Below are 26,794 nucleotides of genomic sequence, written 5' to 3'. Positions count from 1 at the left end.
TATTAAAAATGTTTCAAATGATTTTTCTCCATATGAGAATTATTAAACATATCAAATGAAGGACCTTCGGTATAGATCAGTTTTTGAAAAAATAATAACTACTGATTGAATAAAAATCGATACAAGTTAGTTGCTTCTTCCAATTGAAGAAACTTTCCTATTGATTTCAGAGATCAAAAGTCGTATTATCCGACCCTCAACAGATAATTCTCTTCGAGATTGAGAATTGAATTGAAAACACTTTTTTACATGAAAAGGAATTTTCAAAAAAATTGCCTGAATTCAAGAACAAAACTTTAATAACCCTATATCTACATAAGTTATACAAAAAATGAGAAACGCAAAACGATGACTATTTACATACATGCATGAAACGAATACGAGCAATAACCAAAAATAGATACATAAAATTCCTTCCGGAATGAAGCTCGAGCTAGGAAAATATAATACTTCAAACTCCAATAGATCTCGCTCATTTCCAGGAAGGAAAGTATGTACCCAAACAAAAACGATGCTGTAAATAATACCTTAATGCAAGTAAGCGTAGGTTGGTGCGTGGGACAAAGCGATTGGAGCGTGAGCTACGGCTACTGGAGCGTGAGCAACAGCGTAGGTTGGGGCAGCAATGGCAACTGGGGCGCTGTGAGATGTGGTGATAGAAGAGTGGGAGATGGCAGCAGGAGCGTGAGCCACAGCATAGGCTGGAGCGTGGGCTACGGCATAGGCTGGAGCGTGAGCTACAGCATAGGCTGGAGCATGAGCTATGGCTACGGGAGCGTGAGCTACTGCTATTGGAGCGTGGGCTACTGCAACTGGAGCGTGAGCAACAGCTACTTGAGCTGGGTGGGAGAGGGCTTCTTTGTGGACGACAGCGTTGAATCCGTTAACGGGATCTGCGGTGTATTCTACAGTACGTTTGCTACCATCGGGCTCGACTAGGCTGTATTTGCCTTTTACTACATCACCATCTCTGGATTCTTCTTGGTCTTTGATGTCTCCAGTTGAGTGGTCCTGCGAAAAAAATTCTATTATTATCCTTTACTCATTCGTAGAAGTTTCTAATCATCAAGTCATCGGAATGTACAATTCATTATTTGTGTTATTAGTACATATCGAATTTCTTCTATTATAAAAATGGATATATAATTAAAGGATTTCCAGCCCATTATCAGATTGATTTTTGTTTCTCGGCTCACTATTTTACCGATTTCGATTCGCCTGCATAGGTTGCGTGTATTTTCTTCCTGATTTCTCCAATGGTCGAAGGAAAAAGCTTGCGAGAATTCCAAGTAATACGTGGAATGTGTCTGACTTGGAATTATGAAATAACAACGCATAAGGAGGCACATACCCGCTTGCCATTATATTAACCTTGATAGATCCGGACAGATAATCGTTGAAAAACTCCATAAATAGGTGGTCGTTTGAGAATCACTGATCTAGATATTTGCCGCACGTACGCTCGCAGGAATAATCTCGTTAAATTTTTTCAAGTGTTTGCCATTAATCAACTGGACACTGCCTGACAAGCTTTCAATATTCGATTCGTTGCGCGATTTAGATGCTTCTGTATTTGCTTATGCTGATGTGGGTCCACAAATTTCAATTTCAATTGGACTAACTAAATAGATAGTAATGACAATTCTCTCTTGGAATTATAATTCTTAGGGTAAAAATAAAATTAGGTTTGACCATCAAACTTTTTAGTCGAATGAATAATTTCAAATATCATTACATCAACTATTGATCCTACACAAATTGAAGGAAATATTTCCGATATACTAGATCTTTGCATTTACAAGTTGCAAATATATCTACAAATACATCTATCGACTATAAAAATTTTATTTTGTGTTCCCAACTCTGCCATCCACATGAACATGTTTTCTGATAATGCAGAAAATCTCAAGACTCAAGTAAGACTACTAAATGGAGCACAATTAAAATAGGGTTGAATAAGATAGGGGACATGAACTGATAGCTATAATTGCTAGGCATTCACGGCCTGATATTCAAGCTACTTGACTTGATATTCAAGCTACTTGACTTGATATTCGAGCTACTTGGCTTGAGCACGACTTGAAATCAAGTCAAGTTCAAGTCAAGTTGTAGTTTTTCAATGTTGAGTCAAGTACTTGATGAATAAATACTTGATTTGAGATTGAAAAACTACTACTTGACTTGAACTTAAGTTGATTTCGAGTCACTTGAACTTGAGTTGATTTCAAATCTGGATGTCTTACATCTACCAAATTCATCCTTTTCTTTACCTACTTCAGAAGACAAGTTGGAGTGACACTATACTTCTCGCTATAAAATGACTGAAAAATATCCAAATGTTCATAACGTACCAAGGTTAAAACACTATTGATTTTTATCGGAATAATTCTGAACTCTTATTGCACGATTTTATTTTTATGTCTCTTTTCCCGTAATTCTACTAGATAACGAATCATCTTGATTAAGATAATTGGCGATGCACATTACGTGATAAGTTTTACGATATGAAAAGTTCATTAGTACGTACATAACGAAAGAAAGAGTTGATGGTATCAACTCAGTATTGCATTTATAATGGTGAAGCTTTATTAAGAATAATCATGAAATTTAATTGATGATGTTTGCTTGTGGATGAGTAAACAAGTCGAAACTTGAACATTCGACTATCTATGGAATATAAAAGCGTTTGTGTTGAATTTTGTATAAAGGACTCGAAATAAGAGAACGCTTGTAAAATAGTTCTGACATTCATGACTTGAGTTTAATAAACGAATTATGGGCAGCTGTTACTCTTGAATCTGCTATTTTTTGGCATTTGACAAGTGAAAACTGAAAAATTACTAAAAATAGTTCTATACATGCTTCAACAAAACATTAAAATTGTGAAAATTTTGTAGTTCAAGTTCACAAAACTAAAGCTCTTTTAGTTCATTATGAAGCACCTTCTCGGTGCAACTGGTGGTGAAAAAATTTGAGCTGTTGATAGTGATAGATGAGCTGTTAGTGATGTGAAGAAACGAAACCGGGTTCGTCGCTGAAGAACAACTGAGAATATCGCAGCTGTAGCCCATAACCCAGGGTCGTCGATTCCTCGACTTAAATCTTACGTTTATTTTCAACGAGACAATCGCAATTTTGCAAGAAATGTTCCAAGAGGTGATCACATTTGGCCACCGAAATCTTGTGATATAAAACTTGAGAATATTTTTTTTAGGGCCACATGAAAGATGAGGTCAATGACAAAACTCCACAATCAATTCAAGACCTTAAAGATGAAATTTGTATTATCGAGCACATCACAAGATTATCGCAAATGTGCGAATTTGTCTTAAAAAGTATCTTCCTTTCCCTCTTCCTCCATATATTTCTCCTGAAATTTCCTAATTTCATTCAATATCAAAATGAAACTTCTTATAAGAAAACCCTTCATAACTAACTGAAATACCAATAATCAGATCAATATAAAAATAAAACCAAATAACTTGCCAGATTGTGAGTCAATAATTTCACATACATGTTCCGATATATTAATAAATTTTGACAGATTGTTATGAACTGGTAATCATTCCGTAAATACTTTATGTAACCACACCATTACTGTCTTTTCCCATTTCTGTACATTATCGAGATTAACTAGTCCTGATACACAATACAAACAAGATGTGGTGTCGATAGGCAATACGTCGGTTGAAATGAATTATATGTATATTGTAATTCACTGTTTTTTTCATTCCTTCATATTTTCATTTTACCAATCGTGTTCCGTGTGCGTTTTTAATGTTCAGAAACGAAAATAGATAGTTTTAGATTTGATGGTTCCTATTTTCCGTCTGTCGCCTATTACCGATGATGTTTCACGAAGAAGCCAGAGGGTATCGGCGTCTTCGTGTCCTCCGTTAAATTGAAACGTCGACGAAATGTCAGATCGGCGCCTAAGTCGTTACATTGCCGTCGAAATGTTACCTTAAGGTCCTGATACATCGAGACGCCACCCGTTACCATGATACTTAGGAATCTATTATTAGAAATTTCATGGTGGCAACGAGACAAAACAGTTATCGAGGATCGAATAAATTGGAACTTGGAACGGTATTCCAATTAAAGTGAGGATTTCCGACGTAATTGTTTGTTTTTGGCCTCTTACTCGACTCGCGTATAGAATATCGCGAAATTATTCCAATAATTTTGAAAATAAATTGCTTTCTGAAATATTGGCAATTTCCTTAATTGGCAGGCGAAGTACCTATGTCAAATACAATATACAATTTTTCCTCATTTAATGTTCCTCGTCGATAACTCTTGATGTATTCATTTTAGTTTTAGGGTTTGCTTGAGTAACTCCCACTATTTTTGGACGTAGAATCGACCGAAATGATAAAAAATATAGGTTCTAATTTGAAAATTTGGAGATTTGATGAATTTGGGTAGTCCAAGTTCATGATTTTCTTAGATGCACCCTGTACATTTTCGATCCAATTTGCAAGCAGTCTCATAATACTACGTATTTCCAGAATAACAATTAAAAAAGGTTTTTTCGAAAAAAATTTCCTGCAAAAATATTCCATAAAAATGTGAGTCCCCATCGCCACCATTATTTTCATAAGAATTCCATTAACTCATGAACCGTTGAGTTTTTACCTAAGTTATGGCATATAGCTGAAATTGTCATCAAAAAAGCTATCTAATGATGCAATAATATACTGGGTGTGCCATTTGAAATAGAATAGAATAGAATTTATTTGCTCTTAAACATCACAAATAAATCAAATTAACCTTCAATAATTTACAAGGTGCGTCAAAGTTGAATATTAAAAAAAAAATTGATACAATAAATATCCAATACATAATAAAAATAAGTCACATTAAAAACTAGGAAGTAGTAGTATGTTTTCGGTATAACCGGCAGTTGTAGAGATCAGAAAATATTTTAGGGAGAAAGATCATTGTCTCAAACCCCAATATACAAATTTTCAGCATAAAATTATAATTAGTTTTCCATAAACGTCTAATAGGCCACCGCGATGAAACACCCTGTACAATATAGACTGCGCCGGCGGGTTAAACAATCCTTTTAATTCGAATAAAATGGAACAGAAATCGAAAATCTTGTAGATGTATTAATTCGATCAAAACTTATTCTGCATTATATAGGGTGTTCCCAAATTGTAGGTACAAATGAAAATGACAGATTTCTCGGATCATTTAAAGAAATGAGGCCTATAAACATAGGCCCTTAAAGCTTTGTTTTGGAGATACAGGGTGATAAAGTTCGATTTTTATTCAAGTTCATTTTTCTCGTAGCATCTACCATTCGTAAGATATTTAATTTAAATTTGGCATAGACATTCCAATTTAAAGTTTTCATCATGTGAAATGCTTCAATTTTGAATGCGAATATACAGGGTGATATTTTCTATGTTACAGTGCCCGCTTCTTTCCTCCAAAACTTTTTTTTATTACTACTGGTAATTTAGAAAAATGTGAAAAAACCTTTTATCCAGTACTACACTTTTTGGTTTGTTGAAGTTTTGTCGTATCTACAACCGATTTCGAGATAACAATTTTCTAGTTATCCTCAGGGGCATCCAAATTATTATAAAGATCCAGTTAGTGAGCTGAGATAAATAAATTAATTGTAAGTTTTTGTACTCATTTACCTGACATGAAGTGGAGATTAATAAAGATTCGTTAAATTGGTATAATCATCACAAAAAATAGGAGTACAAGAAGCTCACTGTATCTCGAAAACAAAGTGTATTCTGACCCATGTTCTTTTCTTAAAATTATCCAAGGAATCTCTCATTTCATTTATACCTCCAATTTAAGAATACCCTATATGGGCAAAGTTTTATACTTACGGAATACAAATTCACTTCTGGAGCATGAAAGTGTTGAAGAAGAATAATTCAGAAATGGCTGAATAACTAGCTAATAACTGAATACAATGATAATAAACATGGTCTAACATTCGAAGAAAATTCAATTCTTTCTAGAATAGTTCATAGATTATTATTATTATTATTGTAGTTATGGAAAATTTTGGTCCTCAAATGTTAATTGAATTACCTATAGTATACTGTTGAATTGATTTGAACCAAATGCCAAGTATTATTATTGATATATTTAGAACTAGGGAGATGCCATTATTTTTTTTTATGTCCATGGGCTGTTATTTCGTTTGATGTTTTCAACAATTTGATTTTTTAAACTCAGTAATTTAGAGGAGTCGTTAAAAAGTTATTGTTTGAAAATTCATAAGATAAGCTATCAAATGAAGATTGAAAATTTACAAACATTGAATGAACAAATATCTAAAAGGTCTGTTATTCATGTCTATAAAACCTTATTGGTGGACAATCCGGAATTTATCAATGAATTACTATTCCAGGCATGAAACCGAATCCTGAATGAAATGTATCTGTCTGAAGAATTCTCACTGAAAACTTTACAATTTGTCTACTCGCTCTTATAAATGAACGATCTATCTGGAACCAATGTGTTATTTATTAGACAATTATGTCAAATTGGTGGTCGCCCATAAGAACAGTCTTTCACACAACTTCTGAACATTTTTCATCCACTAATTGCTTTATTTCTTGCGAGCGGCTTCGCTCTTTCCTCTTTGTATACCTTGGACATCAAAAGGCGTTTCGAGACTTAATGAATGATCAGACTGGAACTAATTTATGAATGACGGTGATTCTTTTAATTAGGAGTGTGATAAGTGGGTCATTAGCATTTCAAGAAAAAACCCGGAAGAAAAAAATAAGTGTAACAGGTCTAGTGCTAATTTTTTCAACGCTCACGCAGGAACTGACCAAAATTTTAGTTGCCCTTGTAATTTTTGAAACGTATTAGAATCTCGGGGTTAAGATATGGACGTTGATGAGTTCGTGAAAATTTTAGCATAGATACAAGTGCAATGAACAACCATTTTTTTTAACAAATATAATTAAGCAACATTTTTTTGCATGAAGTAGAAAAAATATTATTCGGACTGATTTGAAAAATATGAGTATGTGAAGTTCTGGCGATTCACGAAAAATTTTTCATTCAATTCATGGCTATATTAGATAATTGTTTCAGTAGAATATTTTACCTATCTGAATATTTCGAATTGATGAAAATGAAATATTGCATTTGAAAAATGTCTTCAAATGCTGATCGATTCTTTCGTAAAACTTACAGCTACTCCATAGGCAAAGTTGTACTGTGGATGGGGGTCGTAGGGTTCGGCTTTAACTGCTACTGCTGGGGCAGCATGGGTCAAAATTGCAGTAGGAGCCAAGCCGGGTCTGGCATCAACTGCCACCATCAATGTGGCTACAGCGAAAACAACCTGCGAAAAGGGAAAATTATAAAGATGTACAGTTTTCAAATTTAATATGTCTTTTTTTATCAGATCATATCAGATCATTTTGTTCAGTTTACCATCTTTGAATCATGCATTTTCCTATTTTAATACTTGCTGTTTGCAATTTGATTACTGAAGTATGGGGATTCATATTTTTAACGATACTAGTTCGCGTTTGAATAGAGATAGTGAGTTTTGAGATCCAGTTAATGAAAAGGAAAACAAAAAAACTATAAACTTGAAAAAAAAAACTTATTGTGCAATATTTTTTAGCGCGAAGTCCTACCCTCAACAGTTGCGGGATTTTTATTATGAGTTTTGGATTCCATTCGAGTCTATATGAATTGGAAGGATATAAGATATAATTATCCATTGTGTAAAATTCGCATTTTTTTCATTTAACACAATAATTCAGTCATGGCCGTATCAACATCAATACATTTTTGCTGAACTCTAAAACAGTTTAACAATTACGTCCAATTCAAATTCCAAACAATTGATCCTACGCCTCAGTGAATAAATAAAGTTGTTATGTGCTGAATTGATAGATAAATTCCTCATTGTGTCGTCTGCCACAATGAGAGAAGAAGTGATTATTTTATTGAATGCAAACATAACTGCCAGCGATTTGAATTATTTTTCTCGACAAATTCTTATAATTTAGTGGTTGTTGTTGCACTTCATTCCGATGAGCCGAATCTCTTCGTTATATTACTATGTATGTAATTATGCCGGGAATTGATCAATAGAACATAAAATATGTATATTCCATCCAAATTAAATATATCTGCTCCAAAGCAAGCAAGCCCCTTTCACAATCCTACACGAACCCTTACATGCATTCAAATCATGCAAACTTTATCAAGTAATTTATTTATTGCCTTACCGTCACCAAAAATTTAGAGTGCAAAACACCGCAATAATCGAAAAAAATCAGCATCCTTCCAATTTTTCATAAATTTTGTTCTGAATTTTGATGACGAACTTGTAAACCCTTATCACCAGTAGATATTATGCGTTTCATACCAATTCATTTAAGTGGTGTTCAGTAAGATTTGTGGTTGATAAGAGCGAAGAAATCTCGACTGCTCACTGGAAGTATCTCCAGAACTATAAGACTCTTGAATAACCCCCGATCTTTTTTCAAAATAATGATATATCATGAAGCAAATCATAGATATCTTGATTCGTTGTCGAGTTATACAGGGCGTTTCTGAAAAATGACTGTTTCAAATAATTCGCCATATTGATTTTGGTTTCTGGTCGAGATATTCGGAAAAGTGTGAAACTTTTTTTCAGCAATTTTTATGGTCTATATCATACTCATAATGAATCATAGAAATTAATTACCGTTTGAGAAATGTAGAGGAGGGTTGGTATGTTTTGAATCGAAAAACTTGTATATTACTTGATGAGATAACTCATGTTTTGATGAAACAATAAAATCCGTGAATTTTCTATGGTTACGGCGTATTGATAATTGAATATTATACCTTTGATGACGTGGTATTGGTGTTTCACCTCCTGCCATATTGTGATAATTTCCATAGTAACGTTCTTGGACGTTCGCCAAAAAAATTAAAATTCAAGCTCATTGAAATGTCATTGAATTTTTCAAAATGCAGCGGTTTGGTTATATTTTTAGAAATAGAAAATATCATTCGTTATATAATCAGTTATATTATCACAAGAGCATAGACAATATTCGATTATACACCGATTCATTCAAGTAGTTCGCGAAACATCATGAGAGCGCAGCTCGAGTGGTGTTTCGCGAACTGCGTCGAGTAAATATATTGTCCATGCTCGAGTGGTATTCGTAACGATTATATAAAGAATAATTTCAATAGCTTTAACCGAAGCACTGTATTTTGATAATTCAATGTTTCACTGAGCTTGACTTTTATTTTTTGGCGAACGTCCAAGAATGTTACTATGGAAATGATCACAATATGGCAGGAGGCGAAACACCAAAACGATTATATCACACCGTCAAGTAGTATATTCACTTATCAATTTCACTAATCAAAACTATAGAAAATTTACGGATTCTATTGGATCATCAGAACATGAGTTGTATTATCATAACGAATACCAACTCGAGCATAGACAATATATTTCGATTATATGGATATCTTCACTCGACATTCGAGCTACGCTCTCGTGATGTTTCGCGAACTACGTCACGTGACTCGGTGTATTATCGAATATGGTCTTTGCTTTTGTGATATTATAACTGACTACAGTTATACAATATACGCAAAATGCATCAAATCTCCAAATATAGGAAAAACATTTATATACAAGGTGTCTCATTTCGATAATGAAGTCGAAGATCTCAGTAACGCATGAAATTTTTGAAAATCGGTAACAGGATGCTTTTCGACAAATTTGCTACTAAAAAACTGAGTTTTGAAATATTGGTTATCCCATTCAAAAAACACCAACTCGACTCTATATCTCCAAAGCGGTAATTCTTTTCTATGATCAATTATGGGTATTATATGAACCATAAAAATTACTGAAAAAAAAACGTTTTAAAATTTTTCTAATATCTCGAACAGAAACCAGGATATGCGAAATATATAAAACAGTAATTTTCAGAAGCACCCTGTCACTCGAGAACGAATCAAGATATCTATGATCTGCTTTCTTTTCTGATACTCATTATTTCGAAAGAAGAGGGGTTCTTGAAAATGTTTTCTCCAAATCTTAAAGCTGTCGAGATGCTTTCATTGAGATTTTTTTATCTCGAAAAACACATTTTGAATGAACTGACAAATTATTGTAGACAAACTAAATGGTAGAGGCCGCATAAACTCCACGTGGTTAAAAGGATAGTTGTGATGACTAAGCGACAAAACTAAATTCGACAATCCTGTTTAGCGCTGGGTTTTTGAAATATAAATTCTTGGCAAATTCTTGAATGAAGAATGTTTTTCATTCAGATCTATCAAATTTTCCAGATTTGCATTCAACATGGAAGATATTAAGCATAGGTGAATATTTCGCGAAAAAATTCCTCTATGTTTATTTTGAATAAACATTATATACAGGGTGTTCTGATTTGTTTCCGACAAACTGAAACGGGTGATAGATCACATCATTTTAAGCAAAAAAGTTCCCATGAACATGGGTCCGGAAATGCTTCGTTTCCGAGATACAGGGTGTTAAAGTTGAAAAAATAATTCGCGTTTTCTTAAATATCTTTCGACTGATTCCAAATAATTGCATGAAAGTTGGTACTTAGGGTTTTTTGAGGTGAGAAATTCAAATTTGTGGTCGATTTGGTTGTATTTTCTAGAGGGCGCCACTGGCAATCATTTCGTCCCCTTAAAACCGTTGCAACTTTTCTGTGCTACCCTGTACGTCATTCTGGACTAAAAAAATCGATTCCCCTGACTTTTCTAGTTAAAAAAGGTATATCTCATTTAAGTTGCTAGGGGCAACCGTTTCAGAGAAAAACGCATTTAAAGCCAAATCCATATTTTTGTAATTTCTAAAACATGTAGAAACAAATTTGTAATAATTTTAAATTAAATATTTTTTAGAAGTAACAATTTAGAACAAAACAAAATAACATAATAATTTTTAGAGAAGGTGTTCGAAATGTCCACCGTTCTGTTGAATGCACAAATGACATCTTCGAATGATTGATTGTTTTACATTCAACAATTGTTGCGGCAATAGATTTAAAATGGCTATACACAATGACAGATTTAAAGTGTGTTAGGTTCAGATGTCATTAATTATAATTATAGTTAACTAAGTTAATAGCTTATCAACAAATACAGGAAAATGGTATTGGTTACCAAAGGCCCGAACGAAGCATACAGAGAAGAAATCATCTACAGAGAAATAGAATTTTACAGACCTTCGAAGAAAATAAAAACCCAGTATTCGTAAAGCATCCCAACAACGCAAAATTTCAGGAAACAGAATATTCAGAACACTTAAAAACAACAATTACATAGCATACCACTTCTACTTATTAGTGGGCAATAGAAAATCCGCATGCATTTCGCCTTAGAAAATTTCAAAATGAATTTAAATTTAATATGTGAATAGGAATAATTTCAAGAAAGGATTTCGAAGCAGTCAAAACATATTAAAGAAAACGCGAATTATTTTTTCAACTTTAACAACCTGTATCTCGGAAACGAAGCATTTCCGGACCCATGTTCATAGGAACTTTTTTGCTTAAAATGATGTGATCTATCACCCATTTCAGATTGTCGGAAACAAATCTGAACACCCTGTATAAAAAAAAAGAGCCAAAACGGAAATTCGACGAACAGCGGATCTAAAGTGAAACAGTATTCGTTTTCTCGTAATTATACCCCAACCAGTCTCGTGAATTATCCGCACTGAAAACAATGAAGCACATACCTTGGCGATCATGATTGCGTACGAAGACGAAGAATCGATAAAACGAGTCTAAATGAAAACTGAAACTGAATTGATGTTTGGTCCAGCGGCCCGGCCGGTTTATATACCAAATGCATTAAATATTATGCAACGATATCATACACAAGATCACGCCTCATTTCTTGTGACATGTATAGGTGGTGGTAAAAACTAGATCCGACACCTTCGGCACGGGGGCTACAACAACCCCCCCTTGGTCGAGTGGGTCGTCGAAATTTTTCGACGCTTCGATCTGGTCGACCCCGCCCGTTTTTGGTATTGTCCAGCTCTTACTCATTTCTATTTCCATGAATTTTTTATTCGTTACGCACTTTGCTCGATCGGTCTTCACTTTCGTCTTAATTGATAAGCGCTCATTAAATTGAGGTAAGTCGGAAGGTCTCTATATTTTTGTTGCGTTAGGTTGTGCGATAGGATTTGTTTTGATTCGGTAATTGGAGTTTCGCAATGTCGAATTAGAGTAAGGTCGATATTCATTGATTATATTTTGTTGTTGTTTTCCTCCCGGTGTCGAGAATTCTTCAAACGACAATCTGATTTGTATTTCTCCGAAATACAAATTGAAGTCATACCTATATGAAAGTCAAAAAATGTGAATCAAATTAGTTTAATATTTCTTTATTCTCTAACTCTTCCTAGAAGTTCAGAAGTGCAAGTAAAAATAGAGTAGTTAAAAAACACTAGAAATTTTATACAATGGTTCACTATTCATTTTCATCTCGAAATATCCCAAGTTGCAGAAAGTAAGAAGAATATATTTATGGAAAATATCGTTTGAATCGCATTAGTACTAAATTATAATATTTATATATTCATTGATAAATTGAATTATTAATGAATTAAAGTACCGGTTGATTTTTTTATGTTGAATCTCAAAAACGAAACATCTCATGGAAAAATGTTTCAAATATAACTCTCCACCCTTGTGGGGACAGGGGATCAATCTGGGAATTTTAAATTGGAACCCCTATTTCATATAGCCCGTTTTTGGTATTGTCCGGCGACGGCTCTTACTTATTTATATTTCCATGAATTTTTTATTCGTTACGCACCCTTATCGATCGGTCTTCACTTTCGTCTTAATTGATAAGCGCTCATTAAATTGAGGTAAGTCGGAAGGTCTTTATATTTTTGTTGCGTTAGGTTGTGCGATAGGATTTGTTTTGATTCGGTAATTGGAGTTTCGCAATGTCAAATTAGAGTAAGGTCGATATTCATTGATTATATTTTGTTGTTGTTTTCCTTCTGGTGCCGAGAATTCTTCAAACGACAATCTGATTTGTATTTCTCCGAACACAAATTGAAGTCATACCTATATGAAAGTCGAAAAATGTGAATCAAATTAGTTTAATATTTCTTTATTCTCTAACTCTTCCTAGAAGTTCAGAAGTGCAAGTAAAAATAGAGTAGTTAAAAAACACTAGAAATTTTATACAATGGTTCACTATTCATTTTCATCTCGAAATATCCCAAGTTGCAGAAAGTAAGAAGAATATATTTATGGAAAATATCGTTTGAATGGCATCAGTACTAAATTATAATATTTAGATATGCATTGATAAATTGAATAATTAATGAATTAAAGTACCGGGTGATTTTTTTATGTTGAATCAGTCAGAAATCTCAAAAACGAAACATCTCATGGAAAAATGTTTCAAATATAACTCTCCACCCTTGTGGGGGCAGAGGATCAAACTGGGAATTTTAAATTGGAACCCCTATTTTATATAGCCCATTTTTGGTATTGTCCGGCGACGGCTCTTACTCATTTCTATTTCCATGAATTTTTTATTCGTTACGCACTTTGCTCGGTCGGTCTTCACTTTCGTCTTAATTGATGAGCGCTCATTAAATTGAGGTAAGTCGGAAGGTCTTTATATTTTTGTTGCGTTAGGTTGTGCGATAGGATTTGTTTGGATTCGGTAATTGGAGTTTCGCAATGTCGAATTAGAGTAAGGTCGATATTCATTGATTATATTTTGTTGTTGTTTTCCTCCTGGTGTCGAGAATTCTTCAAACGACAATCTGATTTGTATTTCTCCGAAATACAAATTGAAGTCATACCTATATGAAAGTCGAAAAATGTGAATCAAATTAGTTTAATATTTCTTTATTCTCTAACTCTTCCTAGAAGTTCAGAAGTGCAAGTAAAAATAGAGTAGTTAAAAAACACTAGAAATTTTATACAATGATTCACTATTCATTTTCATCTCGAAATATCCCAAGCTGCAGAAAGTAAGAAGAATATATTTATGGAAAACATCGTTTGAATCGCATCAGTACTGAATTATAATATTTAGATATTCATTGATAAATTGAATTATTAATGAATTAAAGTATCGGGTGATTTTTTTTATGTTGAAACAGTCAGAAATCTCAAAAACGAAACATCTCATAGAAAAATGTTTCAAATATAACTCTCCACCTTGGTGGGGACAGGGGATCAATCTGGGAATTTTAAATTGGAACCCCTATTTTATATAGCCCGTTTTTGGTATTGTCCGGCGACGGCTCTTACTCATTTCTATTTCCATGAATTTTTTATTCGTTACGCACTTTGCTCGGTCGGTCTTCACTTTCGTGTTAATTGATAAGCGCTCATTAAATTGAGGTAAGTCGGAAGGTCTTTATATTTTTGTTGCGTTAGGTTGTGCGATAGGATTTGTTTTGATTCGGTAATTGGAGTTTCGCAATGTCAAATTAGAGTAAGGTCGATATTCATTGATTATATTTTGTTGTTGTTTTCCTCCTGGTGCCGAGAATGCTTCACGCGACAATCTGATTTGTATTTCTTCGAAATACAAAATTATTCTATGCTTCTACCTCATACCTATATGAAAGTCGAAAAAATTATTTTTCTAGGTTCTCTAACTTTTTCTGAAAGTGCAAGTAAGAATAGAGTAGTTAAAAAACACTAGAAATGTTATACAATAGTTCACTATTTATTTTCATCTCGAAATATCCCAAGTTGCAGAAAGAAGAAAAATATATTTATATAAAATATCATGAGAATCGCATCAGTACTGAATTACAAGATTCAGATATTCATTGATAAATTGAATTATTAATGAATTAAACTACCAATTGATTTTTTTTACGTTGAATCAATCAGAAATCTCAAAAACGAAAAATCTCATGGAAAAATGTTTCAAATACCTAACTCTTCACCCTTGTGGGGGCAGGGAATCAATCTATTAATTTTAAATTGGAACCCCTATTTTATATAGTTTTTGGTATTGTCCGACGACTGCTCTCACTCATTTCTACTCCATGAATTTTTTATACGTTACGCACTTTGCTCGGTCGATCTTCACTTTCGTCTTAATTAATAAGCGCTTATTAAATTGAGGTAAGTCGGAAGGTCTCTATATTTTTTTGCGTTCGGTTGTGTGAAAGGATTTATTTTAATTCGGTAATTGGCGAATTAAGAGTAAGGTCGATATTCATTGATTATATTTTGTTTCATGATGTTTTCCTCCTGGTGCCGAGAATGCTTCAAACTGTAATCTGATTTGAATTTCTCCGAAAGAATGTGAATTAAATAAGTTTAATATTTCTAATTATAATCCTTTGTTCTCTAACTCTTCCTGAAAGTTCGAAAAAAGCAATGCAAAAATAGAGTAGCTAAAAATACTACAAATTTTATACTATTTATTTCCATCTCAAAATATCCGAAGTACTAAATTATAATATTTAGGTATATTAATTTCATCAATAAATTGAATTATTCATGAATGAAACTGCCGGGTTGAATCAGTGAAAAATCTCGAAAACGAAACATCTTATGGAAAATTGTTTCAAATAACTCTTCACCCTTATGAAGGCAGGGAGTCAACTTTGGAATTTTAAATGGGAACCCCTATTTTTTGTAGCAGATCTGAATTCTACGCAAAAAAATACAAAAGTTTTGTAAGAACAATTTTTCACGATTCATCACAGATGGCTCTGTAATGGAATTTGAATTTTCCTTCTGAACAAACTGTTAAAAAAAAAATAATTGCGCTTCTACATTTCTGATATTGTTATAAAGGGTGTTTTTATAGGATGAGTCATGATTTTGTTGGAACAACTTTTATGGATATCGATGAATTTCGCGATGAATCTACTGACATCATGTGACAACAAAAACTCAAATATCTTGAAAACGGTTCAATTTCCTTTATTTGGGTAATAGTTCCATTTTCATGTTATTTTCTTCGCTCCATCGAATGCTTCTAACTAACGAAAGGAGTTGTCCCAAAAAAATCATGACTTACCCTCTAAAAACACCCTTTATAACAATATCAGAAATGAAGTGTAATAAAAAAAAATATTCCAACAACAAACATTTATGCACGAAATCGGTTGGCATTCACCGTTTAGAAGTTATGCGGAGAGTTTTTTTCAATTTCATCAACTTTGGAAAGATATATCTCCCTTAATATGCATTTTGAACCATAAGTTTATCCATCAAACTATACTTATTTTTCAATGTACTAACACCTCCCGGAAAGTTGGGTACACATTTTTGTAAATTCCCATAATGTGTTTTTGTTAAATTTACAAGACCTTCAATATGGGATATGGCAAAGTTTGTGGATGAACTAATAAGCTATAGCTTTTACTCGGGAAAAAGTAAACAAGTTTTTGTGCTCTGCCAGCCTGTTACTTAGGAGTCTTGTATCATTTCAATTTCGTGCATTACTCTTTTGACATTCTTGAAGTTTATTTACATTCACACTTGTGTACCATACATTTGTTTTCTCAACATTGCTAGCAAAGAAACATAATAAGCAGAATTCTCTGTACTTCTTGTAATATTGTTCCAGTCACCATTTTTGTTCTCCTCATAGTATCTAAAAAGGATCAATTTATCCTCACGCTTTTTCTTGTTTGAAGAATATATTATTTTCCCTTGACCCTTTTCTTAGAAAATAATTTCTTTCGTCTAATAATTTACAAATTCCATTCCATATGGCCTTCAAAGTTGCTATCCTTTGAAATACCCGTTGTATTTCCCTCTTGAAAAAATCTAGATCATTTCAAGTGTCTGATCCATTTCGAAAAGGAGTTCACGCCTCTGTCATAAATAATTAAGTTATTCGTTCCTACTGAAATCGCGAAACATTTCAATATTTCACTCATTATATAATTGTGGCGATTTGTATGTCTTGCATAAAAAGCCATTAGTTAACCTTAGAGACAACTGTTGTGATCTTCTGGCTGATGCAAGTTGAAGAAGTACACGCGAGTAGCACCAGGATGAGCTAGTTTCCATTCGTATCAATTGACCACATGACGCAAGTAGCCAGAAAATTTATCATTTACGCACTGCTCATTTTATAATCGGGAAGCACTTTGTCATGATAGAAGAGTATCCTCGGTTGATAGCTCTATTTGTCTATAAGCATGAGTCACTTGGAATTTTTGTGAAGTAGATTATGGTCTTTTTATTGTCGTTTATAGAGCCCTAAGTTCGAAGGTTTTATGGGGTTCCTCGTTTTTGAGTAGAAATAGGGCATGTAATAGTCTATATAACACAGGATTTTCTTCAAATTTTGCACTTTTCAATTTATAGTCAATGTTTTGAAATTGCGAAATTTTCTCACTTTCTTATCAGGAGTCCTAATAGTTGTTCAAAATAATTAACAGAGGAAACGTATCAGCAATTCAATATGCCAATATCTACCTTATTTGTAATGAGGTTAAATTTTTTGACTATTCAACGAGAGTTTTCTATCGTTTTTTGAAGAAAAACCTGATAAAACTTGAATAAATGAAAACTCGTTTAATCAATCGTTCTATAAACTACACTGTATTGTGAAACGTTTGCTTTGATTCCTATTAAACCCGACCTCACTGATTATCTACAATCACCAAAATTTTTGGAAAAATGTTCTTACCAATATTAGGTAAACACATTGTGAATCGAATTGAAAAAATGTCCTTTTTGACTTCGAATCTTCAATAGAAGATAATATTGTTCTAACATTCTTAACAAAAAAAGCGTCAGATCTACGATTATTCGAAGAAGCCATTGCACAAGAGCTGAATACGAAAAAGATTAAGAAGCCTAAAAATGGCTGTAATCGATGTAATCCAGGGTAGTGCGAGAATACCCTCTGAAACTTTTAATATCAGAATATGAAACTATTAGAGAGATCAATAAATGCTCGATGTTGCCTTTATTTTAGATTTCTATATCTTAAAATCTCAAACTTCTAAAATACTTATCGTTAATCGAACGAATATTGCCTAGTTTTTTCGTCACGTTGACGTTTAGTGCCGATGAGGCGTAAACTCCCCCCATATTGAAAAAAAATTGAGTAATTCGGCGATATCAGATGCAACTAGGTTGAGATTTCGCGTGCAGATGAAGAATAAATCCAAACTCGGTTAGAGGCGATCGCTCAGAAATGACGTTTTCAGATTTTGTATATTGATTTTTTATAAATTTCAGAACAATGATTTTTCGAATTTTCGTTCGTAATCTCGATAAATCAAATAAAACTGTTATGATTCTAAGGATCAATGTCATTATCTCCCTTACACAATTTTCATATCTAGGAGTCATAACTCATTCTGTGTTCTACCAAGCATATCATTACGATCAACTTTATCTCAAATTTCTTGGAAATTACCGAAAATGCTTCTTCATGCAGTAATTATATTTATAGGCCGAAAATATCTGACAATAAGGTACTAATACTTGAAGGTTTATTGCAATCGGTGTATGTATAAAGAAATCGGTTTCAACTGTTCGTCATTGTTTTAGCTCGTTGGAAAAAGGTCAACCTTTCATTATGCACGAAATAAATCGTCTAATTTCTACGCTCTTCTGAAAGATTTGTCGCACCATGAGAATGCTCGATGGTATGGTTCGCACTTATTTCAGACCATGCCTATATATAGGGGGTTCCAACGAAGAGTTGACCCCCCCTTGTAAGTAGGAAATGGATTTGATCAAAAATGTCTAAATCATGTCAGTTTATATTCGTGGGGGGGTTTCAATTTTAAAATGAAATTATACCCAAAATTTGATCTCCTTGTATTAATCCACCACCGAAGTCTCTCTATTACCTCTGTGCAATTTTTCGAAATTTGTTCATTTGTTATCAAGAAATTCAATTTTTCACGTTTTGTTTGAGAAAAAACTGAAAATTTGCTGTCTAACATTATTCCGATTATTTGAAAGATCCCTCGTCCCTATATTTCCACTCTTTTTTTCGAATTTGGTCATTTGTTATAGAGAATATCAATGTTTAACGTTGTGTTTCAAAAAAACTGAAAATTTGCTGTTCAACTCTATTCTTTTTTTGTTTATTTCCTAAATAAAATAACGACAGCGGGTTTTCCAAATAAAACGTTAAACATCGATATTCTCTATATCTATAACAAATGACCAAATTTAAAAAAAAGGGGGAAATAGATGGAAAAGATATTTTTCGAATAATCGATGCTATTGAAAAAATAGAGGGTAGCTGTTGACCACAAACTAATGAATTTCGGAAGCAAATAATTCAATTTCTTTTTTTTTTCAGGTGAGTAATTTAAATGAGGAAATTATATTATTGGTTGCTGTATATATCTCCCAAACAATGCCATGAATGATTATTTATTGGTAAGTTTTCAATTTTCTTTGCGCACTTGTTTCTGTGAAACATTTTACAAAAATGTCTAAATTTTTTTTATTTCGAGCAGAAAATGGCCTTAAATGATTGAGTTCGATTCACTGATAAAGAACTCAAGATCAAAATCGATTATACGAATCCATGTGCAGAAGACTTGAAATTTTCAGTATAGATTCAAGTGTAATGTCTCCTGAATCTGTTCCTAGCAGATTTTCGCTACAGAGTATTGTAGTTATTATAATTTTTTTTCATAAGATGACAACATCATTTTCGAAACGTTCGTTAAACGCTCATAAAGATTCTGTGAATTGGAGTGTAGTTACTACAACCTAAAAGCGATTGTTTCTGATGGTAAGTCATCAATCCATCATAAAATCTACTTGCCTCTCAGATGTTTTCCAAATAATGCGTGCTTGTTGCCCTTTCGTCAAGCAATAATGCCTGTCGTTACGTGAAATGAGAAAATGTTCTCGTTTTGATCGATATACATTCGCTGAAAAGGCAACGTAGTCACGCACAAATGAAGATAATTACTTTAATCACCTCATAACTCGATAGCTGCCTTCGTTACATCTACACCCATACTTCAACGTAGGACCTGTCACTTCCAGCACGTTTTGATTGCCGTATTGTTGTCTCAAGTACGAACGACCTTTGTTCCGGCAAAATGTCAAAGAATCTCGGATGACGTCGTTTGATCAGCATCGATTTTACCTTTCTTGTCGGCTGGTTTCCAATAATGAACCTTATAGTTCGCTTCAGAGAAATGTTTTGTCGGTAGATCGATCGGTGGGTCATTTGGTGGTGACCGTAATCTGCTCCTGGTTCATTTTTGGGTGCGATAACAGAAATGCCCCTCAGGTTTTGTCTATCATATCTATTTTACATTAAGCATTGAACAGCTTGAAACAAACACAAGGAATCAAACATTTATATGATTAAAAAGTAAAATAACTTATTTCCGCTTTATATAAATAGTTATTTTACTTAAGTTATTTTACTTTTTAATCATCAAGATGAATTTCCGACAAGTAAAGACTGAGACAATCAAACACAAACATTTATAAGCAGAAACACATGGATTGTAGTATTTATTAAAAAATTAATATGTTTTTGGTTGAATCGATCAACTGTAATTCTATTAAATTGGGATAATGAAACACCGGATTTCTTAACTAATATATTGAATTTGGCTGTACAAGTTATATGTTTACAAGGTAACAGCTACGAGCGTACTGAATATGGTGCCCCAATTTCCTGGGGATGTTAAGTGTCGCTTTGGATTTTGCATACCAAAGAGCAATCCAAGTCCATGATTGGTCCACGTCTTCATTCCTTGCCCTAAGATGTGACTTCAGGATGACCATATATAGCGCCAATGTGGCGCCAAGGATGCTTTTGTTCTATTTTTAGCCCTCGCTGTACCTGCTGGGGTTGGTTTTCGACCTAAATGCGTCTTTCTGAATATTCAACTGCCCGTAAAGTTTACGTGAAATTCACTTGACGCAACATCATACATTTTTAGCTTATCACTCGAAATTTCATTTCAATGACTTTCTAGCTTAGAGTTTATTAGAGTTTTTTCGCCAAAAACCCCAAGAACATAACTCTGCCATCATAGGTATATCTCATCGTCCTTGATATCGATCTTCCATAGTTTTATTGTCCTGGTGAAACCTTTTCCTCCCTTCTTCACTAAAATCACCAAAGTTTTATGGAAAGTGATTTAGGTATAGTATATCCAAAGTCACTTGAGCTAGTCCATAGAAACGCTTGGCCATACATGTCCCTTTGGAGTGGATACCGCGATCCGCTAAATACCGGGGCTTATTTGAAAGTATTGTTGAGCAATAAATTCACTGGCCCCAAAGGAATTTTCGGAAACCAGGAGAACCCTTGTATAATCGAAATATTCGGCTTCCTCCAAGTGACTTTGGATATACTATATCTGTGGAAGTAGGTACATAGTGGAGTTTTATGATAACGTACAAGCAAGAAATTTGAAAGCATAGTTTCTACTACTTATACCTAATTCTCTGCTTTGTGATTCCTAAGAAAATATTGTAGTACTCAAATTAATGAAAACCAAACTATAGAAGTTGGCTGATGTCATGAAAGGTGGATCTGTAATAAGTTGGCATATTTTCGGCCAATCACTCAGAGTCAATATTCGAACAACCTCAATGTAGGTATTTGGCTAGCAGTTGTTTTTTTATGACAAAATTCATATAATCGAATTCACGTTCAGTATTGGCGAAACATGAAAATGCTCTTAAAAAACTTTTAAAAATTGATGATTGAATTGTCTATTAAGGTAAGTATTTTATTGCAGAATACGCTTTAACTATATGAAATGAATTAAAACGAAATTTGAAAAACAGAAATGTATTTTTAGTAATAGAGGAAACTGAGGAGGGTTGATGCAAGGGGAGGTTTGGTACAAGTTCAAATTTCCCGCCTCGGTTCTTCAAAGAAGGCGTAATCGCGTGCAGTGGCTCTATGAGTGTGGAAACAACGATCACGAAAAAGAGTTTTCAAGCTTAAAATGTGTTTTTTACCTATTTGTAGTAAGAATTTGCATTACAAACGTAAGGCTTTATTTCTTTATGAACAAAAAGTAACGAAAATCATTACCTTATTCTTGATGCGCATTTCATCTAGAACACGGACGTAATACAGATCTTGAATCGAATGTCATAATATGTTCACGTCCTATATTTTCTAAATTTGTCTTCTAGGGAGTTTTGATACAGTAGATCTCACCTTAAAAAGAAAGATTTAAACAAAAATACAAAAACAAAAAAGTGTGTTGATGACTTGGATACTGAGGACGAAAATAAAAAAGATTTATTTTCTTATAAACGCCGAAATAATGAATTGCAGTAGATGCGAGCTGGATCGTCATTTTCATCAGAATATGGAGTGCCATTCAGCCTATGCAAGTGTCAGTAGTAAAATAAAAATGTTTACTTGCGAATTATGTAGGAACTAGGTTGTGTTATGATAATAAAAGATTGATTCTTATTATTGCTTGTACCTTTTAATTCTTATTGTATCCACCTCCCTTTTAGTGTATCAAGCCTCCCATGCATATGGAGGTTTGAGACACTTTGCACCGACAATTTCAAGAACTCATAATCTAAGTTGAAATTTCCATTTTCAGTTATTAAATATTGCTAAACGTTTAAGCGAAGTCCTTAAATTCCACTTTGACAAAAATGGATTGGTGAATATTAAACACAAATTTTTATTAACAATTTCGTAAAAATTGTATCAACCCTCTCCAGTCTCCCCTATAGTTACAAATCGGAAAAAAATCATAAAGCTGTTTTTGTGTATTTCAAGAAATTGAGCGTTCCCTCATGTTCTGAAAATATCGAACATTTTTTATCTACTGTATGTTTCATTTATTCAATGCTTTTCCACATAAAATTCAGCTTCAGGCCAGAAATAAATCAAAAGGTCTTCTGTTACTAGGAGGTTGAGAACTTTTCACTTGTAACCCATCAGATTTGTTAGCGTCAAAAAAATTGAGTCAAGTCGTACTCTCTGCACATTTATTGAACGATTTATATCCATGAACAAACTGATCTCAACAGAGATATAAGAAAAGACAGGCCTCAATATGAACAACTATTTGACGAAAATTTCGCGTGTAGTAGCCAGATTGATTACTGGGTAAGATACGTTCGACATGTTATAATCGACTTGTGAAGTTAATTGAAACCGATGTTTTTCTGCACGAAACCATTGAACACGCCGTTGAAGTGATTTAGTGGACGCTAATTATTGTTCGAGTGTAATTAATTAGAAGGCAATTGGATCGCGATTGTCGAACAGGACCCCGATTGTTGGAGCCTGAAATGAAATTCAACCTGATAAAATGCTCGGAGTAAAAAATAATCTGAATGTTGTCCATACGCAGAGAAGATAATATCGATTTAGCTTTTTCCTTTTAAAAACTAGTGGAATAAATTAAAGGATCAAAATAAAATTCGATTATTCAGCGGTTTTTCAAATGGGTGTATTTACGATAACAATGATCGTATCTCAATTTAAAAAAAAAGTTTTGAAGAATTTTCATGAAAAAATGGTAGCGATAAGGACTCTCATTTTTTTAAATTTTTCGGTAGAAAAACTTTTTTTGAATTTTTTGTTCTTTTTCGATTCTGCAAATACGTAGTTTTATAAGACTTTTCGCGGTTTGGACCAAAAATGTATAGTGTTCTAAATAAATAATAATACACTGTTGATTTCCACAAAATAGTATAGTGTTCTGTTCATAAGAAGATAACTTGGACAACTCAAATTCATCAAAATTCAAGATTTTCAAATTAGAACCTATATTTTTTATTAGTTCAGTCGATTCTACATACAAAAATAGTGGGGGTTGGTAGTCTGTGACTGTAAAAACACAGAAAGAAACTAAAATTACAGACTACTGCACACAGTGAGGAATTGCGGTTTTTCCTCATTTAAGGTTCTTCCTCGATAAGTATTCATTTTAGGTATAGGGTTTGCTCAAGTAACCCCCACTATTTTTGTACGTAGAATCGACTTAAGTAATGAAGAATATAGGTTTAAATTTGTAAATCTTAAGTTTTGATAAATTTGAGTTGTCCAAGTTCATGATATCCTAATGAACATGACATTTTTGTCCAAAAAGTAAAAAGTTTTATAATACTACGTATTTGCATTCTTCATGAAGAGACATTCGAGAAAAATTTTTTCCTTGGACAAGAGCGTAAAAATATTCGATTTCTATAATATTATTTTATATTTTATAAAAAATGCTAAGATGCGAAAGAAATGCTATTTATGAACCTGACATGCTGTGAATGTTATTAAAGTTCACAAGACCAGTTTAGGGTTAAAACAAAAAAAAAATCATGTTACTTCGTTATCAACTGAAATATTTATATCAGTTCATATATCATACTTTTATCTGCAAAGATCCACCATGTGATGTTTTACTTTCACGGATAGTTCACGTGTTATGAATGATGTATAAGGCTTCTGTTATGCGTCTTTCACAATAGCACACTCTCGATTCACATTATTTAAAATCAGCTCCTTGTTGTCTGACCTTATAATTGGTTCGAAAAAATATTGCTAATGATCTGCAGTTTATCTAGGCCGTCTTTCATGCGCATTCCGCCCACTGTTATTCATTTTTTTCTTTATTGCTACCCGATATTATTCTATTGCGCCGTTATGTAACAATAAAATTCGCGTTATATTTGTCCCGCTGTCCCATTCCACATCTGGTTTAGTGTGATGAATGTTTTCGGTGTTCGCAATCGGTAAACGTTGACATAGACTCGTTGTACTTATTAAAACCTATCAATTTAGAAATTCTAGAAATGTTTGGGCGTTCCAGAACGAAATTATTTATTGTGTTCGGGTTGTCTCTTGGACTGCCAAATATGGAAGAGCATTTTAATACTACTGATATAATTCAACTTCAGACTAAAAAATCAGGGCTATATTATTTCGTCTCGAAGTACCTTTTTTTAATTTTTAGCCGGAAATGATAAATTTCGACTCTCTAAGAATCCGTTGTCAAATTCAATTCTGTTCGTCCTGTCTTGAAGAAGAACAGAAAAACCTTGAAACTTTGTTTGGGTCCCGAGTTTGGTTGAGTTATGAATGGGCAAAATATGACTATAATCTGTTCAAATACTCAAATATTCTTTTTGTTTAAGGACCGGAATTTACATTGCCTACGCCTCTACTTCAATTTTTCCTATTTTCTACTGTTGTCTGATCGGTAGACTTTCCTCCCTACTTCATGTCACTTTTTTTTTCTTCTATTCAGTTCTTTGAAAGAGGTATTTCCTCTCATGTATCATTATTATTATGATTTGTAGTATCTTTCTCAATTCCTTATTCTCATGCACTTTCAGCGTATCTATTGTCTTCTTTCTTTGTTTGTTGACTATTTCCTCAATAGTTTCAATTTTCAGTTCTTCTCTGATTCGTTGGTTGGTTATATACCATGGGGCGCAAACCGCTGTTCTGATAACTAAATTTAGCGTATTTTGCAACTGATCCTTATTATTATATTTCGTATTATACCAGGTTTCTCCTGTTTACTCTAAGGGTTGAGCAGCGGGTACAGTCTCCCGTGCAATTGCCTTGCCTTTTTTCTGTTTTCTTCTATCTGTTTGTTAAAATTCATTCTTTCATCCAGTATTACTTCCAGATATTTTGTTTCTTTTTACATTCTATCGTCTGGTTTTCTATTTTAACGTTTCCTGCTCTATTTCTTTACTGTTGTCCTTCGAAGTAAATTGCAACTGTTTTCGATGTATTCACTTTGAATCTCGATTTCTTGAAGTATTTCATCAGTTTATCTAGGTCTATCTGTAACTGCCTAGTAATTGTTTTCTGCATTATACTGTGATAGTATATGGCAGTGTCATCTACAAACTGGGCTATCTTGCATCTATTCATTTTCGGTATGTCTGCCATGTATAAATTGAAAAGCAGCGGTCCTATCACCGATCCTTGGGGAACTCCGGCTTCAATTTCTCTGATCGTTTATTTGGAAATTTCATCAACTTCATTTTGTAGGTATATCAGACTTCGATGCCACATTTTATCAAATGCCTTTTCTATATTCGAGAAAATTGCACCGGTAGCTGTAGAGAGGTTCATTTGTTCCTTAATATTTTCCCGTTAGTCGTACCAGTTGATGAATCGTTGAATGCTCTTTACGAAACCCAAATGTTGATCTGGAATTATGTTGTTTTCTTCTACGAAATATGTTAGTCTTCTGTGGATTAATTTCTCTACTACTACTCTACTAATTACCGATAATAGGCTAATGGGACGATAATTCGTTGGGTCTTTTTTGTCTTTTCCTTTCTTCCAAATTAATATTGTATCCGGCGTTTGCCATTTGTTTGAATAATATTCTGTTTGTAGTATGAATCTGGATATTTCAAAGATTTCAGAGCTTCTCCTGGTAAGTTTTTAATTGCTTAATTGAGTATTTCGTCTATTCCGGGTGCTTTTTTATTTTTCAATGTTTTGATAACTTCTTCGATTTTTTCTTTAGTCACTTCTGTTGTCTTCTTCTATTTCATTGTGATCGTCGTCTTTTATATTCCCGTGTATTTCAACTGATTGGTTGAATTGGTAGTCGTTAATTTTTGGATTCGGCTCAAATTGATGTTCCAGAGATTCTGCAAACATTTCGGCCTTTTCTTCAATTGTGATAGCTACTTGATTTCCCTTCTTCAGTTCTGGTATCTTCGCTTTCGTTTTTCTTCCAGTTCAAATACAGGGTGGTTCACCGGGATGGCCTATTGGACGTTTATGGAAAACTAATCATAATTTTGAGCTGAAAATTTGCATATCGGGGTTTGAGACAATGATCTTTCTCCCTAAAATATTT

At 33.5% G+C, this 26,794-nt stretch overlaps 2 protein-coding genes across 6 annotated transcripts in view; one reads left to right on the top strand and one right to left on the bottom strand.

Moving 5' to 3' along the window:
* LOC123670811 overlaps nt 1-26,794 on the top strand; it is a 137,874-nt gene that overhangs the window by 38,292 nt on the left and 72,788 nt on the right. The gene's annotated exons all lie outside the window — the stretch shown is intronic.
* Nucleotides 282-11,840, bottom strand: LOC123670813 (larval cuticle protein A2B-like). Its single transcript, XM_045604375.1, has 3 exons — nt 11,744-11,840; nt 7,187-7,339; nt 282-1,011 (listed from the first exon to the last, which is right to left on the bottom strand). The coding sequence occupies exons 1-3, from the start codon at nt 11,753-11,755 to the stop codon at nt 529-531; spliced, it is 648 nt and encodes a 215-aa protein (XP_045460331.1). The 5' UTR covers nt 11,756-11,840; the 3' UTR covers nt 282-528.

This window comes from Harmonia axyridis, chromosome 1 (genome assembly GCF_914767665.1).
Source record: "Harmonia axyridis chromosome 1, icHarAxyr1.1, whole genome shotgun sequence".
In the NCBI taxonomy this organism is placed as follows: Eukaryota; Metazoa; Arthropoda; class Insecta; order Coleoptera; family Coccinellidae; genus Harmonia; species Harmonia axyridis.
Note: the sequence above shows the minus strand (reverse complement) of the source record. Positions and strands in the feature narration are given on the sequence as shown.

What these genes read in the sequence shown, in the direction of transcription:
- LOC123670813 (XM_045604375.1), bottom strand. An exon ending in ACTTTGCCTATGGAGTAGCT is followed by an intron (nt 1,012 to 7,186) that starts GTAAGTTTTACG and finishes TTTTTTTCGCAG; the next exon opens with GACCACTCAACTGGAGACAT.